The sequence below is a fragment of the Mesoplodon bidens genome (genome assembly GCF_964165515.1).
Source record: "Mesoplodon bidens genome assembly, chromosome: 5".
In the NCBI taxonomy this organism is placed as follows: Eukaryota; Metazoa; Chordata; class Mammalia; order Artiodactyla; family Ziphiidae; genus Mesoplodon; species Mesoplodon bidens.
In genome coordinates, this window is record NC_138161.1 from 59,534,911 (window position 1) to 59,555,032 (window position 20,122).

The 20,122-nt window shown below is 37.7% G+C and overlaps 1 protein-coding gene across 1 annotated transcript; it reads right to left on the bottom strand.

Moving 5' to 3' along the window:
* Positions 1–312: 312 nt before the first annotated feature.
* On the bottom strand, positions 313–18,575 carry BTLA (B and T lymphocyte associated; the record flags this gene model as incomplete). The annotated part of the gene is given in 6 exon segments (XM_081235338.1): positions 313–446; positions 842–932; positions 936–982; positions 2,131–2,225; positions 15,777–15,813; positions 18,488–18,575. Coding segments are annotated over 6 exon segments (492 nt in total).
* Between the last annotated feature and the right edge of the window lie 1,547 nt (positions 18,576–20,122).

The following is a 20,122-nucleotide window of genomic DNA, read 5'->3' on the forward strand; positions in this document are numbered from 1 at the left end:
TTTGCTCAGACAAAGCTTTCTCTCATGGCAGAAATAAGGATTGCTCTGTCCAGCTTAGTCTCTATAGCGACACTGTGGCTGCTGCTGTTGTGGGGAAATGGATTAGATGAGATGGCAAAGGGGAAAAAGGAAAGAGAGAGAGGACTGGGTTGGTTTTGACCCGAGCTAGACAGACCAGAAGTCGCCATACATCTCTCTCTTACTGTCTTTCAGTGTTTGCTAGTGACATTGAGTGAATTCTTACAAAAACAGAATTGTTTTCAAAATATCACACCTCTCCCATCATAGCCAAACCCACATTTTTCAAATGCATTATTGTTGGGTGGGGATACAGTTCAAACATGTGCTTATGATGGCAACAGTAAGCACAGACATATGAATTTCCTCTGGGGACACTGGGTCTTCATTTAGACAGGGGTGCGGATGACTGGCATGATGTGATGTGGCTGTAAAACACAGGATGAGACAAACTAACTCAAGTCACACATGTTGATCCGAGAAATTATTTCAACCTCCTTTTCAACACCCTTAAAATTTAGAAGAGTTCCTCCTAAGATTGACACGAGTAAAATGAATAAGTCCCAAAAATATGGTTCCTCACCACAACCCGGACTGGAGCACTGTGCTGTGCTTAGCATGCCTTATCATGACCAGAGGAGACCTGAATTAATCCATTTGGCTTTCTGGTGGAAAGATGAGTTGTCCCCTAGGAAATCATTGTCCACAGTTTATAGCAGAATAGTGTGTAAAAAGCCAACAGAAACCAACTAAAAACCTATCAGCCCTTGTAACTGAACCTCAAGTGTGTGACATAGAGCAGCAGAGAGAAGATGGAACTCACCTCGGTGCCATCTAAGGCAGCAGAATAGGTAGAAACAGGTGATGAATAGAGGTAAAACCCCCAAAGGAAGCAAACTATAAAGGGTCCATTGTTAGCCCACCATCTCTTCCTTGGAGGGTGGTCCTGAGGCATTCCTTGTATCTGAAATGTTAGTCAGTACTAAAGACGGCTAGGAAATATGAGATACATTAGGTAACACCCTCCGAATTGTCAGAACTTGAATGGAGTTCCAGCTGATGCCTCTATTTTCACCTTCAAGAGGCTTCTCCCAAGAACCCCAGGACTCAGTACTCTCACCCACCTCTTGCTTTATTGCTGAGCATATGTGAATGACTCTAGGTTATAATTTATCTTTTGAAAAGTTTTTTATTCTGCTAGGGTTAATCCCCTGGAAAACAATATCCATAACAACTTTCAGAAAGCATTTTACCACACCCTTTCATTACATTGTCTTATTTAATTTTCATATTCACCACTTAAGAAAAGTAAGGAATATTTTTTATCCAGTCACTTGCCTTGAGAAGAGCACTTGTCCCAAGACTTGCTCAAAGTCTGATAGCTAGTAAATGGCAGTTGGGACTCAAGCCAACATGCTTCTGAAACTAAATTGAAGTTCATTTAACATAGTGCCTTTTTGTTGTCTCATAACCCTAATACCTCCAAATACTTTTATTATCTTCAGATACCTTTTGTATCTCCAGATATGCTTCTGTGGGCATACAACTGGTTCCCATTACAATTGATCAATGTTAATGTGCATTAAGGCTCTTTTTGTTCATGATAGGTTGTAACTTACTAGTGGGTCATGGAACAACTTAACATAAAAAATAACTTCAAAAAATGAAACATAACAAACTAGAAAATATCAGAATTCATTGCATATCTTTCAATTTTGTACTTGTGTTAATATTTTTTTTATGTAGGAAAGCTTTATTTCTAGATATATTAACATAGTTATATATTCCTTCCCCATATACTTGGTTTTGGGGTAAATGTGGTCACGGGCTACTGGATCTGGGCATGAAATGGTTTGATAATTGAGCGGTAACAAATGCTGTATTGTTCATGCAGCAGCTATTGTTTAGGTTGGGCAAGCAGCCAAATCATTACCAAAGTGACAAACTCGGCTGTCTGGGGGAAGGGAATGGATAGGAATAGAGACTAAGATTCCCACAACAGATAACCTGATACAGACAAATCCACTCAATTAAGAAGATGCAACTTGTATTACTTTCCAACCACTTAACAATTTAGTTTCCTTAATTTTATTTGGCAAGTTTGATACTTACTTATAAGAGGGTGTTCTGAATTATTTTGAGTCCATTTTGAAATAGAAAGACAAGATAAAGAATTGAAATTGATTGTGAAAACAATGAGGATTATACTCAAGTGTGTCCAAAATCAGAGCTAGTCTCTGAGAAGACTCCTGCATTTACATACTAACAGATAATCCAATAAACCAGCTCAAAGGCAGTTTGCAAAATTTGTAGATCATCACCTCAAGATCATGGACACAAAGTAAACCCCTGGGTTATTTTGAATCTCAAACAAAGACTGTATAAATACAACACAATCTTCCTCTCTCTGCTTTGACTCCCTCTTTCCCACTCCTTAAGTATAAGGACACAATTCAGCCTATATGACACCCTTTGGCACTTGAATAACAAGATGAACATTCAGCAGGTGTCCCAAGTGAGTAGAGAAGGCCATGAGGAAAGAAGGCTTTTGATGACATGGTGGGAACTAATTGTGAAATAAAGATTGTGCTTCTCCATAAAAAGCTGCTCAACATCACTAATTATTAGAGAGATGCAAATCAAAACTACAGCGAGGTATCACCTCACACCATTTAGAATGGGTATCATCAGAAAATCTACAAACAACAAATGCTGGAGAGGGTGTGGAGAAAAGGGAACCCTCTTGCATTGTTGGTGGGAACGTAAGTTGATACAGCCACTATGGAGAACAGTTTGGAGGTTCCTTATAAAACTAAAAATAGAATTACCATATGACCCAGCAATCCCACTACTGGGCATATACCCAGAGAAAACCATAATTCAAAAAGACGCATGTACCCCAATATTCATTGCAGCACTATTTACAGTAGCCAGGTCATGGAAGCAATCTAAATGCCCATTGACAGACAAATGGATAAAGAAGATGTGGTACATATATGCAATGGAATATTACTCAGCCATAAAAAGGAATGAAATTGGGTCACTTGTTGAGACATGGATGGATCTAGAGACTGTCATACAGAGTGAAGTAAGTCAGAAAGAGAAAAACAAATATCGTATATTAATGCATATATGTGGAACCTAGAAAAATGGTACAGATGAACCGGTTTGCAGGGCAGAAATTGAGACACAGATGTAGAGAACAAACATATGGACACCAAGGGGGGAAAGCGGCAGGGGGTGGGGGTGGGGGTGTGATGAATTGGGCGATTGGGATTGACATGTATACACTGATGTGTATAAAATTGATGACTAATAAGAATCTGCTGTACAAAAAAATAAATAAAATTCAAAAATTCAAAAAAAAAGAATGGATAAACAACAAGGTCTTACTGTATAGCACAGGGAACTATAGTCAACATCTTGTGATATACCATAATGGAAAAGAATATGAAAAAATAATGTATACATAGCTATAACTGAATCACCTTGCTGTATACATGAAAGTAACACAACTATACATGAATAAAATAAAAAAAATTTTAAGTAAATAAATAAATAAAGATTGTGCTCCTCACCCTGCTCACTCATACACCTCCCCTTTCCTGCTAAGATGGCTTTGTGAAGCTCCTAATCAGGGATTGACCAAAGGTGGGTTGGGGAGGACAGAGTTGCAGGCCAGTGTGTATTTCAGTGGCTGCTCTATTGACTTTCCCCCCAGGACTTTGCTCTTCAAAGTGCTTTTCTTCCTTCTGAGAGATAATTGCTTCCCCTACAGCATCCAAACCCCAACTCTGTCACAACCATGTTTTCACATGGACCAATTCTAAACTTGAACATAAAAAGCAAAGCAGAGTCAGATATAAAAAAAGAAAAATTCCCAATACCTCCTAAGAAAGATATTTCAAGGGGAAAAAATGAAAGATTTTCTATCATACCTCCAATATTTATTTACTAAAAGCATGGTCCTGAAATATAATTTCAGAGTATATTTTTTAAAATAAATTTATTTGTTTATTTATTTTTGGTTGCATTGGGTCTTCATGGCTGTGCGCGGGCTTCCTCTATTTGCGGCAAGCAGGGGTTACTCTTCGTTGTGGTGCACAGGCTTCTCATTGTGGTGGCTTCTCTTGTTGTGGAGCACAGGCTCTAGGCACACAGGCTTCAGTAGTTGTGGCTCACGGGCTCAGTAGTTGTGGCTTGCGGGCTCTAGAGCATGGGCTCAGTAGTTGTGGCGCACGGGCTTAGTTGCTCTGTGGCATGTGGGATCTTCCCAGTCCAGAGCTCGAACCCATGTCCCCTGCATTGGCAGGTGGATTCTTAACCACTGTGCCACCAGGGAAGTCCTCAGAGTATATTTTTCTCCTCACCTCATACTCAGTTCATTGAGGACTCCCTGGTACATAAAGAAAATAATTTTTCTTTGACACTCTTCCCATTATGTTTGTTTTCATCACTCCATGAAAGGAAAATCCACACCCAATTCAAAGACAATTTCTAAGTAATTCATTTGACTATTGTGAAGGAAGCAAGAATGATCCAAAGAAATATGACACAGTTTCTCCTTGCTAGTATATCATAACCCTTCATGGAATAAAAGACATTTTCCCACATTTCTACAGTACAAAGAAATCTGTGATAAATGAGAGGCAAAAACCTTAAATGGCATAAAATTACTAGAAAATAGAAATCACTTCCCCTAGTGTAAACATAGAAGTCTTCATAAAGAATTAGGAAATGAGCTGGGCTTGACAGAAGAGGTAGAATTTTGATAGGTGGAGGCAGATTGGTGTGAGTCCAATAGTGTAAGCACTGGGAATGTTCTTCACGGGACTCAATAAAAAAGTGGTTTTATGAAATAAGTTTATTAGGCAAATTAAGTATATTAGGAAGATTTTGGCTGAGATGAACCAAAAGTGGGAAAACTTTAAAGACAAGGAGTTTATAAAACTAATTGGAATTTTAGAAGGAAGATAGTGAACGTCTGAGGTGATCATGAAGCTCCAGGAGGGAACCAATCACAGTGGAAGGCTGGTGACAGACAAGAGTAGAAGATCAAAGCAAAGTCCTGATGAATTCCTAATAGGCTCAGAAGCATTAATCATCAATGTGATAAGAAAGAGGGTGATAAGAAGGTGGGAGAGTAGAAAATTAGAAAAGTAGAAATCTTCAGAGACAACTTAAAAGGCCCTTCATGTCTCCTACACTGCTCTTAGACTTCCCCTCTCACTACTTCATCCTTCACACTCTTTGTTCCAGTCATTCCCTAGAGGCACTGGGTTTAGGAGGGAATGCTGCCTCCCTTCCCTCTGAAGTTAGGCCCTCTCCTCCCCAAGGGAGACAGATTGTAGATCCCAATTTCATCTCTGACTTAGTTAACACTTATCCTTCCCAAACTATTCCAAAAAATTGCAGAGGAAGGAAAGCTTCTGGACTCGTTTTACAAGGCCAGTAATATCCTGATATCAAAACCAGACAAGAATACTACAAGAAAAGAATATTTTAGGGCAATGTTCCTTATGAACATAGATGCAAAAATCATGGTGTATGGTCCTGTTACAAAAACAGACAAAGATATCAGAAAAAAAGGGAAAATTATGGCCAATATCAATGATAAACATGGATGGAAAAATCTTCACAAATATATGAGCAAACCAAATCCAACAATATATTAAAAGGATCATACACCATGATCAAGTGGGATTTTTCCCATGGATGCAAGGATGGTTCAATATCTGCAAATCAGTCAGCATGATACACCACATTAACAAATTGAAGAATAAAAACCATGTGATCATCTCCAAACAGATTCAGAAAAAGCTTTTGACAAAATTCAACATCCATTTCTAATAGAAATGCTCTACAAAGTAGGTATGGAGGGAACATACCTCAGCATCATACAGGCCACTTATAAGAAGTCCACAGCTAACCACATATTCAATGGTGAAAAGCTGAAAGCATTTCTTCTAAGGTCAAGAAAAAGACAAGGATACTCACTCTCTTCATTTTTATTCAACATAGTATTGGAAGTCCTAGCCACAGAAATCAGATAAGAAAAAGAAATAAAAGGAATCAAATTGGAAAGAAGTAAAACTGTCACTGTTTGCAAATGATATGACACAATACATAGAAAATCCTAGACACCACCAAAAAACTGCTAGAGCTTACCAATGAATTTGGTAAAGTTGCAGGACACAAAATTAATATACAGAAATCTGTTGCATTTCTATACACTAACAACAAACTAACAGAAAGAGAAATTAAGGGAAAATCCCATTTACAGTCTCATCAAAAAGAGTAAAGTACCTAGGAATAAACCTACCTAAGGTGGTAAAAGACCTGTGCTCAGAAAATTATGACACTGATTAAAGAAATTGAAGATGACATAAACAGATGGAAAGATATACCATATTCTTGGATTGGAAGGATTAATATTGCTAAAATGACCATACATACTATACTATTCAATGCAATCCCTATCAAAATACCAATGGCATTTTTCACAGAACTAGAACAAATAATTTTAAAATTCGTATAGAAACACAAAAGACCCTGAATAGCCAAAACAATCTTGAGAGAGAAGACCAGAGCTGGAGGAATCAGGCTCCCTGACTTCAGACTATACTACAAAGCTAAAGTAATCAACACAGTATGGTACTGGCACAAAAACAGAAATATAGATCAATGGAACAGGATAGAATGCCCAGAGAAAAACCCAGGCACATATGGTCACCTTATCTTTGATAAAGGAGGCAAGAATATACAGTGGAGAAAAGACAGCCTCTTCAATAAATGGTGCTGGGAAAAATAGACAGCTACATGTAAAAGGATGAAATGAGAACACTCCCTAACACCATACACAAAAATAAACTAAAAATGGATTAAAGACCTAAATGTAAGGCCAGACACCATCAAAGTCTTAGAGGAAAACATAGGCAGAACACTCTATGACATAAATCACAGCAAGATCCTTTTTGATCCATCTCCTAGAGAAATGGAAATAAAACCAAAAATAAACAAATGGGACCTAATGAAACTTCAAAGCTTTTTCACAGCAAAGGAAACCATAAACAAGACAAAAAGACAACCCTCAGAATGGGAGAAAATATTTGCAAATGAAGCAACTGACAAAGGATTAATCTCCAAAATTTACAAGCAGCTCATGCAGCTCAACATTAAAAAAACAAAAAACCCAATCCAAAAATGGGCAGAAGACCTAAATAGACATTTCTCCAAAGAAGATATACAGATTGCCAACAGACACATGAAAGAATGCTCAACATCATTAATCATTAGAGAAGTGCAAATCAAAACTACAATGTGATATCATCTTACACCGGTCAGAATGGCCATCATCAAAAAATCCAGAAACAATAAATGCTGGAGAGGGTGTGGAGAAAAGGGAACTCTCACTGTTGGTGGGAATGTAAATCGATACAGCCACTATGGAGAACAGTATGGACGTTCCTTAAGAAACTAAAAATATAACTACCATACGACCCAGCAATCCCACTACTGGGCATATACCCTGAGAAAACCATAATTCAAAAAGAGTCATGCACCACAATGTTCATTGCAGCTCTATTTACAATAGCCAGGACACGGAAGCAACTGAAATGTCCATCAACAGATGAACGGATAAAGAAGATGTGGCAAATATATACAATGGAATAGTACTCAGCCATAAAAAGGAACAAAACTGAGTTATTTGTAGTGAAGTGGATGGACATAGAGACTGTCATACAGAGTGAAGTAAGTCAGAAAGAGAAAAACAAATACCGTATGCTAACACATATGTATGGAATCTAAAAAAAAAAAAAGTGATCATGAAGAACCTAGGGACAAATGGGAATAAAGATGCAGAGCTACTAGAGAATGGACTTGAGGATACGGGGAGGGGGAAGGGTAAGCTGGGATAAAGTGAGAGAGTGGCATGGACATATATACACTGCCAAACATAAAATAGACAGCTAGTGGGAAGCAGCCGCATAGCACAGGGAGATCAGCTTGGTGCTTAGTGACCACCTAGAGGGGTGGGATAGGGAGGGTGGGAGGGAGGGAGATGCAAGAGGGAAGAGACATGGGGACATATGTATATGTATAACTGATTCACTTGTTATAAAGCAGAAACTAACACACCATTGTAAAGGAATTATACTCCAATAAGGATGTTAAAAAAAATCATATATCTGATGAGGGACTAGTACCAAGAATATAAAGAATTCTTGCAGCTCAGAAACAAACAGACAAACAACCCAATTTAAAAATGGGCAAATAGTTGAATAGACATTTCTTCAAAAAAGATATATAAATGCTTAATAAACATAGGAAATAATGCTAATTGTAATTAGTTATTATGGGGATGCAAATTAAAACCACAATGAAATACCACTTCACACCCATGGGGGAAACTAGAATTTTTTTTTTCATGGAAAATAACAAGTATTGGCAAGAATATGGACAACTGAAATCTTTATACATTGCTGATGGGAATGCAAACTAATGTAGCTGCTTTGGAAAACAGTCTGGCAGTTCTTCAAAAGGTTAAGCATAGTTGCCATAAGCCCCAGCAATTCCACTGTTAAGAAAATACCCAAGTGAAATGAAAATACATATCCACAAAAAACTTGTACATAAATGTTTATAGCAGCACTGTCCACAACAGCCTAAAAGTAGAAACAACCCAAATGTCCTTTAACTGATAAATAGGTAAATGAAATGTGGTATATCCATATAATGGAATATTATTCATCCATAAAAAGGAATAAAATGCTAGTACATGATATAACATGGATGAACGTCAAAAACAATATCCTAAGTAAAAGACGCCAGACAGAAAAGATCACATATTGTATGATTCTCTTTATATGAAATACCTAGAATAGAAACATCCATAGAGACAGAAAGTGTTTGATGGTTGCCATGGGCTGAGAGAAAGGGAGAATGGGGAGTGACTACTTAGTGGGTATTGGGTTTTCCTTTTGGGGTGATGAAAATATTCTGAAACTAGATAGTGGTGATGGTTGCACTTTTTAAATTGAGATTTAGTTGATTTGCAACATTATGTTCTTATCAAGTGTTCAACAGAGTGATTCAAAATTGTAATAGATTATACAGCATTTATAATTATTTTAAATATTGGTTATATTCTCTGTGCTGTACAATATATCCTTGTAGCTTATTTATTTTATACATAGCAGTTTGCACCTCTTAATTCCCTACCCAATTTTGCCCCTCCAGTGAGAAGGCTGCACACCACAACAAAGAGTAGCCCCTGCTTGCCGCAACTAGAGAAAGCCTGCACACAGCAATGAAGACCCAACACAGCCAAAAATAAATAAATTTTAAAAAGAATAAAAGAAAAAAATAAAATGATGCAAGTTAAAAAATGTTTGAAAAATAATAATAGAATAGAAAAAAGGAAAAATGCACAACTATTTATTTAATAATTTTATATCTATCTAAACAGTGTGAACTTGGATCCATTAGTTACAGCCTGATATTGTAGTTTATGTACATAATTTTCCAGTAAATAATAAGCAAATTTTATTAAAACTGAAATTCTATAAAAGACATAATTTAGACCATTACTAAAGTGTACCACTAATGTAAAGTTTTATTTTCTTGATCCATTCTCTAATTTTAAAACAACACTTTAAAGATTATAAATTATAAAGATACAATTATAAATATATTAATCAATAAAACATTTCAGATATAAACTTTAGTTCATGCATGAGAAAAACAATTGTATCTCAATTTGTGTTCTATTTCACTGTTTTAAATTTTAAACAAATAAATATTCAAAATGGTTGCACGGAATGAAAGAAATGAAACAACACACGTTCTGTTTCTTTGTCTCTCTAATCACTGTGGTATTATTGTTTATTTAAAATCTACTGTTTAAATGTAGAAATATGTAGTACCACAGGGGCTGGAGACAAAAACTATGCCTAAAGCAAGCTCATGTGATTCTGAACATTATGAATTTGCTCTTGAAGTGAACACATATAGCTGAATTTGAAGTTCTCTGAGTTAACTTTCATGTAGATGCAATGTTTCTTAAAGGGGAAGTACTGAAAATGTGCTAATTTGAAACTTACATACATATTATTAAAACTTAGGAGTAATCATGGTAATTATTTAGAACTTAGACCAAAATATTTGGGGGTGGGGGAACATTTTATCACTGATATTTTTCAGAATTGCTGGTACATGGTGATCATTAAAAGTAGACCAACTTTTATTTGCTTTAAAACTCTGTACAGACAACATTCCCCCTTATTGCCCACACCCAGGGGTGTGGACATCCCACTGTTCATGACTATTTAGTTATGGGACAGTTTCTAGTGCAAAGGGGATGCAGAAAGAGGCTCACTTGGCTCTTCAATTTTCCCATAAGGTTTTTTTCTTTTTTAAAGATTGAACAAGATACAATCTCTCAGAGTTTTCAAATCTCCAAGAGGGAGAGAGCCCTTCTTTCTGGGTTATCAGGAAATGCTTCAAGGAGGAGGTTGAATCTCCTCCTGTCCCAAACCCCACTCCAGGGCAGATCTGGTCCTCCTCCCATTATCACAGTATAAAGTACCATTATCTACCTAATCACATGGACCAGAACCTGGGTGCCATCTTTGTCTCTTACCCCACTCCATCAGCAACCAAGTTAAGTTAATGCAGCATCCAAAATATCATTCAAATTTGTTTTCATGTCACTGCCTTAATTTGGGTCTCATTCTACTTCATGAGGATTATTGTCACAGCTTAGCAACTAGTCTTCTACATTCCAAATTTGGCCTTGTTCCCCTCTCCACACCAATTCATTCTCCACATCACTGTCACAGTTTACATTCTTTTTTTAAAAAATTATTTTTAATTTTTATTTATTTTTGGCTGCTTTGGGTCTTCATTGCTGTGCGTGGGCTTTCTCTAGTTGCGGCAAGTGGGGGCTACTCTTTCGTTGTGGCGCCCAGGCTTCTCATTGCAGTGGCTTCTCTTGTTGCGGAGCACAGGCTCTAGGCACGTGAGCTTCAGTAGTTGTGGCATGTGGGCTCAGTAGTTGTGGCTCGCAGGCTCTAGAGTGCAAGCTCAATAGTATGGCGCATGGGCTTAGTTGCTCTGTGGCATGTGGGATCTTCCTGGACCAGGGCTCAAATCTGTGTCCCTTGCATTGACAGGCAGATTCCCAACCACTGTGCCACCAGGGAAGTCCCACAGTTTACATTCTTAAGATGAAAATCCAACTGCAAGACTTTTTTGCCTAAAATCCTTTAGAGATTCTACAGTGCCTGCAGGAAAATGCCCAGACTTCATCAAATGGCATTTTGCCCCTGCCTTTTTATGCAAACTTGACAGTCCCCCCACACACACTCCAGCAACCCACATCCACTTGATGTTTCTCCTACCAAATGTCCCATGCTATTTTATGTGACATGCATTACTCTATTATGAGTAAATATGTGTTTATGTATCTCTCTTCTGATCTTGTGTATGACCTTCTTGATGGGATGGCAAAAGGAGATGGCCTTAGAAAAGGTATGAAAGTGGGAAAGCATGAGACTGAACAGAGAGAGCTTCATGAAGAGAAAGATCTCCAGTTCACACTCTAATGCTCTCTGTGCACTAAGACACAGAGCAGACACAGCTGAGTCCTTAGGTATGTGGACTAAAGACATTGAGGTGAAGGAGGTATGTATCTCAACATACCCTTTAGTGGTTATAACTTAAGCACTAAAGAAAAACTAGACCTTACAAGTATGCAATGCATAAAGGCCTGATTTATGTCCATTCAGGAGTGATATTCAAAATATTTAAGAAGTGACACTCCATGGTCATCTAGATACCCAGATCAACCAATCAGAAAGGTGTGCCGACCACAAAAAACTGCATGGTCCAGTACCTTCCAGCTTAACAAGTGTAGCTGCTGGTATGAATAAGATCAGGAGCTGAAGGGAGTAAGTAATTTGTGAAACTTACTAGCTACTAAGACCCTAAAAGCCAATCGACAGACGAATGGATAAAGAAGATGTGGTACATATATATACAATGGAATATTACCCAGCTATAAAAAGGAACAAAATTGGGTAATTTGTAGAGATGTGGATAGACCTAGAGACTGTCATACAGAGTGAGGTGGGTCAGAAAAGGAAAAATAAATATTGTATATTAACGTATGTATGTGGAGTCTGGAAAAATTGTGCAGATGAACTGGTTTGCAGGGCAGAGGTGGAGACACAGGTGTGGAGAACAAATGTGTGGACACCAAGCAGGGATAGTGGGGAGGGTGCTGGTGGTGGTGGGATGAATTGGGAGATTGGCATTGACATATATACACTAATATGCATAAAATAGATAACTAATAAGAACCTGCTGTATTAAAAAAATTAATTAAATTAAAAATTTTTAAAACAGAAAAAAACAAAGACCATGAAATGAAGAGAGAGAATTTTCACATTCATCTTCTATCACTATTTTCTCTTTAAAATCTTCTTAAAATGGTATGTGAAAACTTTCTTTAAGTTTGCTTTCATATGGTATTTATAGAGCACATTTTTTAAATAAATTTTTTTTGGCTGCACCACGTGGCATGAGGGGTCTTAGTTCCGTGACCAGGGATCGAACCCATGCCCCCTGCAGTGGAAGTGCAAATTCTTAACCACTGGACCTCCAGGGAAGTCCCTATAGAGCACATTTTAAAACAATTTCTTCTAGGGTTAGAATTTCTCATAATGTGATATGACTATTTTGGAGAATATTTTGAAGACTATCTCTTTAATCCAGTAGTATTGAGCAATCTAAGACTTTAAGCCATATATCTCTTGCTTTTATATAGTTTGGGATAATTCTGAAATTTTTTTGTCTTGATATAGCCATTCTAGTATTTGCCATAGCTTTGTCTAACAGTTAGCAAAGCATCTAAAGTATCTGTGTCATTTCCTTTCCTTGAGATATTAAAGAATAGTACAAGCAGAGAGCTTTAGTGATCATCAGGTCAGATAGTTTAAGTCACATTTGGAAAGTAACCTCCAGAATCACTGCTTCATATTGATTGCCACTTGCCCACAAGTGCAGCATATTTCGCATTATCAAAGTACTGTAAACCCATCCTAGGTGCTCCCGACAGGAGAAAAATAGGGATATGACTAATATTTTTTGAGTTCTTATTATGTGTTATGCACATCTACATACCATACATATATTGTTTCCTTTGATCTTCACAGCAGTTCTATGAGGTAGTTACTATTATTATCTTTATCTTAAGTGGGAGAAACCAAATATTAGAGAAGCTAAGCCACTTACTCAAGATCACCAGCTGGCTGGAGGCAGAGACAGGACCAGGACTTGAACCCAGGTCTGGCTAACTCCAAACCACAAGTTCTTTTCTGGTAGAATAGTTGTGAAAGTGCATGGGGACACATAGGAAGAGTTGTTAGCACTGTGGTTCATTCACAATAAATAATAATAAATGCCAGGCATTACTATTTTTTGGATAGGGTGAACTTAGTGAAGCAACACAGCAGTTGAGTAATTGTCCAAGGGTGCAAGGCCTATGGGAGGCAGAGACAAGATGGAAACCCAGAAGGTCTGCCCCAAGTGCCTCTGCTCTGAACAGTTACTTCTTTTGGGGATCAGCAGTGATGTGATCATGGATCAGTGATGTGGTATATTCACCAGCCAAATGAATATAATAGAGATAGAAAAGGTGTTATATCCCATAGAAAAAAGTCCTTTTATATGAGACATGAAATTCTTGAGAATTATACTAACAAAGAAGGCTAGTCTTGGTTAAGACTAGGAAGTAAAAATCCTTTGCTTTTTGGTACTTTCTCAAGCTTTCTCTGAGTACTTCTTCATTACATTTCCACCAAATGACAAATGTCCCCCTGCAGTTCTACCCCATTGGTCATGCCTTTGTCTCCCCAGACCAGAGGAATCACTCCAGTCTTTCAGAGTTCTGCCTGTCCTATGTGATAAGGATGAGTTTCTGGTGGAGAGTTCATTGGCCAATGTGTAATTATCTCTCTGGAATAGCAAAAGTTTTTAGCCAGTTCAATAGACCCTAAAGAAAAATGATTCATGTTGACAATTTAGGAAATAGTTCTGGGTAGGGAAGACTGTCTGGTATAGGTGGGTCTGTCCTTCAGAGATGCTAGGCCTTCCACCTTCCTCACAGTGACTTTAGGAAGAAAATCAGGTCAAGAAAAGCCTAGAACATACCTTGGAAGTTGTGGACAGTAGCATTCAAGAGAGCCTTCGGCATTTTATAAGAAACCAACGTGAGTATTTCTAAATGTTGCCTTCAGTGTTTGAGTGGTTACATGTGATGCTCAGAGTAACCGTGGGTTATGTGTTGTTGGAAGGACATGAGAAAAGTCCAACTCTACTTCTTTTCCAGATACTTCCTCACCTTCCTAATACATTCTACTACAGAGATCACACTGAGATTCATTGGCATTTTCAAAGCCCTAGAAGATACCTAACATTACCTATGTGGGCAGAAACTACCAATTGTCCCCCAATATTAATTCTCCTAATACCCCAGAAGAAAAAGAAATGGGGTCATCACCACCCAGGTAGAACCCAAGTGTCCCAGCCTTCCTTATAGCCACTTCTGGACAATGGGCTGTTTGTGATACATGTAAGTTCCAGATTATGCTTATAAGATAAATGTGGTTATCAGGAAGGAGAAAAGGAGGAGTTACAGAGCTCTACCAGCTAAACCTAATGTTTCCCTATGACTGCCTACATGGCCCCTCTATCACTCGCCTGGACTGTGTTCAAAGTGAACCTCATGTTGTACATGTTTAGATTCTGAGCATACTAACATGATTCCCTGCATGTGTACACACAGACACATGGCACACAAGTAATTTCTTCCATGGAGATAAGCATGGAGATCAGAGTCCATAACCATGAGAGGACACCGGAAAGGTGGAAAATACTGAGCTTATTTTAGGTAAGAGAGTGAAGAAAATTGGAAAAGTGAAGCAAATTGCTTATGATACAACAATTCACTGACACAAGGTAACTCAAGCCTCATGACTCCCAAACTCTGTTCTCATTTCTTGGTGATGGGGATGATGGGAGATAATGATATCAAGAGTTGTTTATAGACAACTTTTGTCAAACCCAAATGAGAGATGATCTCCCAATACTACTTTAAGGGAACTATCAAGCTAATCAAGTTTGGGACTAAAAGGGGAAAAAAAAACCCTAAAACATTATTATTAGCTAAACTTACACAGCACTTACTATGTAAATTTAGCTAATAAACTTCAGTCACTGTTCTAAGAGTTTTACAGAATTAATTCACTCAATACTCACAACAACCCTATAAGTTCGATATCATTATTGTCCCCATTGTTTAGATGAGGAAAGAGAACCAAAGAGGTTATAGTCACAGAACCAGTAAATGGCAGAGATGGGAGAGTAATCTAGAAATCTAGAGTCCCTGATCTTATCTGCTCCACCACTGCGCCTCCAAGGAACAAAGAAAAATGTTGATTTCATTTTTGGACCTGATTACAAATGCCTGTGAACATTTTTCTTTCAACAAATTTTGAACTCTAAGTAAAGGCGAAACTCACAAATGATGGAAATTAAGTAGGAAAGTCCCAGTGAATCAAGACAAACTGTTTGTCTTCAACATTACAATAGAGGAAATTTTGATAGGACAGAGGAAGCAATACTTAATTAAAGAGCTCAGTGTTAGGAAAGTCTATTCAAGGCTGTGATCAACACAAGAATAAGTCTTTTCATACCTCAATCCAGGAAATCCTGTAGCTGCAGAATGTATTTCTAGACATTTACGTAAAAGGTATTCATATCTTATGACAGGCATTTTTGTAATAACAATACACAGGCATTTGGCAGAAGACAGAGCTCTATCTCTGGCATACAGTGTGCATATTTCAATAAGAACAAATAAGTAGAGCTAGAGAAATATGCCCGATAAAGACACTGTGTTACAAAACCAGAATATGAAGGAATGAGAGACAGATTCAGAGCACTTTTGCCCCAATGTTTCTTCTCTGACCCAAGGATATGGCCTGTTCATGGTGGAGAAACAGAATCTGGGAGGAATGTGGAGTATGGATCCATGGATCACACTGAACTACTACCATAAAGGAGAAAGAGAACACATGCAAGACCCACATGGAGACTTGGCCCCAACCACTGTGTTTTCAAAGGCACCAAACTGTCAGTGGCCTCTGGTACTAGACCAGATTAGGCTGATTTTTATTACAATAAGCAATGGTCAGAGATTTCCTCCTGCCTTTATTCAGGATCATATATAATCTCTGCTATAGCCAGACATTAACTGCAGTGCTCCTGGCTGCTTGAAGCTGGGATCCTTGGTTGATGCTCAGCTGAACAATGTCCCAGGACCTCTTAGCTGGAGCCGCTCATTGGGGATGAGGCAGGTGACTGACAAGGGCCATCTCCACCTGCAGCCTAGTTCTTGCCAGAAGAATCTCTCCATGTGTAGGTGCTGAAACTTTTATTACTTTCATTCAGACAGAAAGTATATGCTAGATACAAAGGGACAGAGTTCCCCCTAATTTTTTTTTTGAGAAACACAAAAGGCAAGCAAGCATAATTTCATTATAAAGAAAGACCTTAAGCTGGAAATTTGTAGAGAACTTTACCTTTTTTACAACCTTATTACGGATGCAGCCTCATTCCTGGGAAGAGGCACACAGACTTCACATTGCTTTGAAGTGGAAAGGAAAAAAATCTTTAAAAATTATTTTTAAACAGTTTGAAACTGTGCCAATGTAAAGAATTCAGTAAGCAAATCACAGAAAATCTCATCAACCTCTATTCCTAATTTAATTCAAGTAACGCTACAATCCAAAAACTGCTGGATAAGATTCCTGGCCAGTACTTTATCTAAGGCTTTCCGTTTCATTTTTCAAATAATTCATGTCACTATACTTTGGGCTAAATATATTGTACAATATATTTCACTTACTCATTTTATTTTAGCTTCAAAACCTCAACTATTTTAAATGATAATGTTAAAACTTGCTTCCCACTTAACTGAATATTGTGTGGGTTGCTTGGTGTAAAGAATATTAGCAAAAATACCATTAATGTTTTTCAAGCTTTTATTATGTGCACTAACTATGCCAGGCACTTTATCTAGTGTATTTGTAGTCTTCACAGAAGCCCCATAATTTAGGTACAATTATTATTATTTCTATTTTACAAAAGAGGAAAATAAGGATAAGAGAGGGTAAGAAACTAAACCAAGGTCACACAGTAAGTGGCAGAGCCAGTCAATGAACCCAATTCTAACACCCAAGTCTGCTTCTGTAAGCACATTGAGAGGATGAACAGAGTTGTTCCATACTCCCAGTGTGATGCAGCACTGCATATTCTTTTATTTCATTTCACAGAGAATAGTTTATATATTCTTCAAACTGGTATGATTTCTGTTTAATAATATTTGACATCAGTTGTAGCTAAAGTGAAAAATCTAGTCAGCCATCCTACACCTCATCAACATCATACCAAATACTTAGAAACATAAAAACGCTTAAGTGAAGGGGATTTTTATTTTGCACCTGGTTGTGTGCCATCCTGGCATCACAAAGACATTCCAAACCACACAGTTTCAGAATTGAAGATGACATTTACAGGATTTCAGTGACCATATTTTCTGATTTGAAAAATTTAAGAGTATGTGTGCTTGTGGGGATAATAAGGCAAGGTATTTGAAACCAGGAAATCAGAAACTTCTGCTAGCTTTTTATAGCCCTTCCCCCTGTACAGTATGCGGGCATCTGTGACCATGTAAGGGAGCAAGTGAACTCATCACTTTTTTGCCTGCATAAAGTCTTAGCAAAAGTGACCAAACATCATCTATGCAGAATCCAAGCTGTTTTCTATATCATATGACACCCAAGTAGGAACATTCTTTTTCATCATACTAGAAGCAGAGACAGAATGCTCCGATCCCATATTTCTCAGCATTGTCTCATTCAATATTCTCAAGGCACGTTCCCCGCTGAAGCAAGTAGTGAGATTTTATTTAGCCACATTATTCCAGAGTAACCATGGAATCAGATATAACCCCAGTTATCCAACCCCTAACCTACCCACCTGAGTACCTCAACACTCCTCTAGCTTCAGTTTGGAAAGAACAAGCTATATATTCACCATCTGTATGACATCCAGAACACTTTTGCTAGTAGGAGGGATAAATTTCTACTGAACTATTTGTAATGTTTGCCCAATTCTCTTTTCTTACCATCAGAACATGTTTTTAAGAAAACCAGCCAAACTGTGACTTAAATACTGTTTTCTAATTTGGTTTATGTCCTATAATGTCTTCAGTGAGCAAGTCTAACTACTTGGTCTCATCTACCATTATTCACTTGACATAAACACTACATCCTACTACAATCAGCAAGAGAAAGCATTGCCTCCAACCCACCCTGAGAAATATAAGAAGTCAGTGCCTTACCATTGATACTCCAGATGCCTACAAGTGGAATCAGGAAGAGGACCCAAAGCAATTTCCCAATTCCAAGCATGGTAGGTGATGTCTTCATTTCCTGTATATCACAGATGCTCAAGTAGAAAGCTTCCCTTCCTCCCCTGAATTCTTCAGAGTTGGATCAGGTTACCTACTCCAGTGACATCTATAAAATAAATAGAGAAGAGAGAGGAAGTGGGAGAGAACAGTAAGAAGAGCCCAAGTAGTCTGTGAAACAAAATGAACAGAAAGACTAGGCGGTACTCTGTTGTGTGGGTTTTGCTTCTTGTCAAACTGGCTGTTCACTTTCAAACGCTCTGATCCATTAATCAGCACAGTCTTTAACTTCTCCTTCCATACCACCCTTTTTGCCCCACATTTAGGTTTTTCTCATTCAATCTTCAGCGAATGAACAATTAAACTCTAAAGAAATTTATATTGTTGAAATCTTTAGGTTGAGATTTTAATCAAATCAAGGTCAGGAAATTCATGGTAAAGAGTACTTATGGTAGGTATACATTTCCCCCCTTTCCACAGCTTGTGATTATGAAACTTCTTTTATGTAAGAGATTTTAGATTTACCTTCCCAAAAATCATGTCATTAGAAGATGAGAATGCTTATTAAACTGGTGAAGCTTCTTCTGAGGTTATGGAGAAAATGAGTGACAGGAAGCCTTTGCTCAACAGATGAAGGAAAGGCAACTATCTTTAGTCTGTAGATAAATATCAATGGGATGAGATCATCATTAGTACTGGCTACATGTTCTCTCTAAATAATAAAGTTCCGAGCTGAATAACACCTTGAATATCAATTAAAGGAAACTTCCATTTTCAACATTCTTCACGTGGTTATTATCTGGATTAAATAGAATAGAAACAATAAAGGAAGAAATGGAAAATTTCAAGATCAGACAGGATCAATATGGGACTGTTTTCTCCAAGGCCACTTGTAATAATTAGCTTAGCTTCTAATCACAGAAGCTAATTAAATTCACCCATTTGAGATTCCAAATTGAAAATCTAGATTTGTGACATATGTGGTCATTGACAGAAGTTGATTTTGTAAGTCTTTCTCTCAGAGGCTGGTGATTTTCTTCCAAGGCCAAATTTCAATGGTTTTAAGTATATAAGGTTAAAAAACAGTTATCATGTGTTCACTGATTCAGATAAACACTGTGCAATGGTTGGAAGAACAAAAATGAAAAGTCACTCTTCCTGATTTTAAAGGGCTCAACCAGCACTGTAATTTCCTCATATCAGCCTTCAGTGTTGGGACATAAATATTCAGGCATTTCAACCACCACATTGTAATACAGAGCGACTACACATAGCTTCTTAGAACTTCCATTACTGGAGTAAATATCCTGCAAATATTACAGTATTTATGTAATATTTACACAACTTTCTTTCCCATGCTCAAGGTGGAATGCAAATGACCTATACCAGCCGAGTTAAGGCTCATTGTCCCTTTAAAATGGTCTCAGAAGTCAAAGCCATAAACCACAAGGCCAAGGATCTCAGGATATTATCCCAAACCAGAAAGAAGTCCTATAAATGTTGTTTATCTCAGCATAAAACCTTCATGATTCACTATTCTAAAGATTTTTTCATATAAAAATGCCT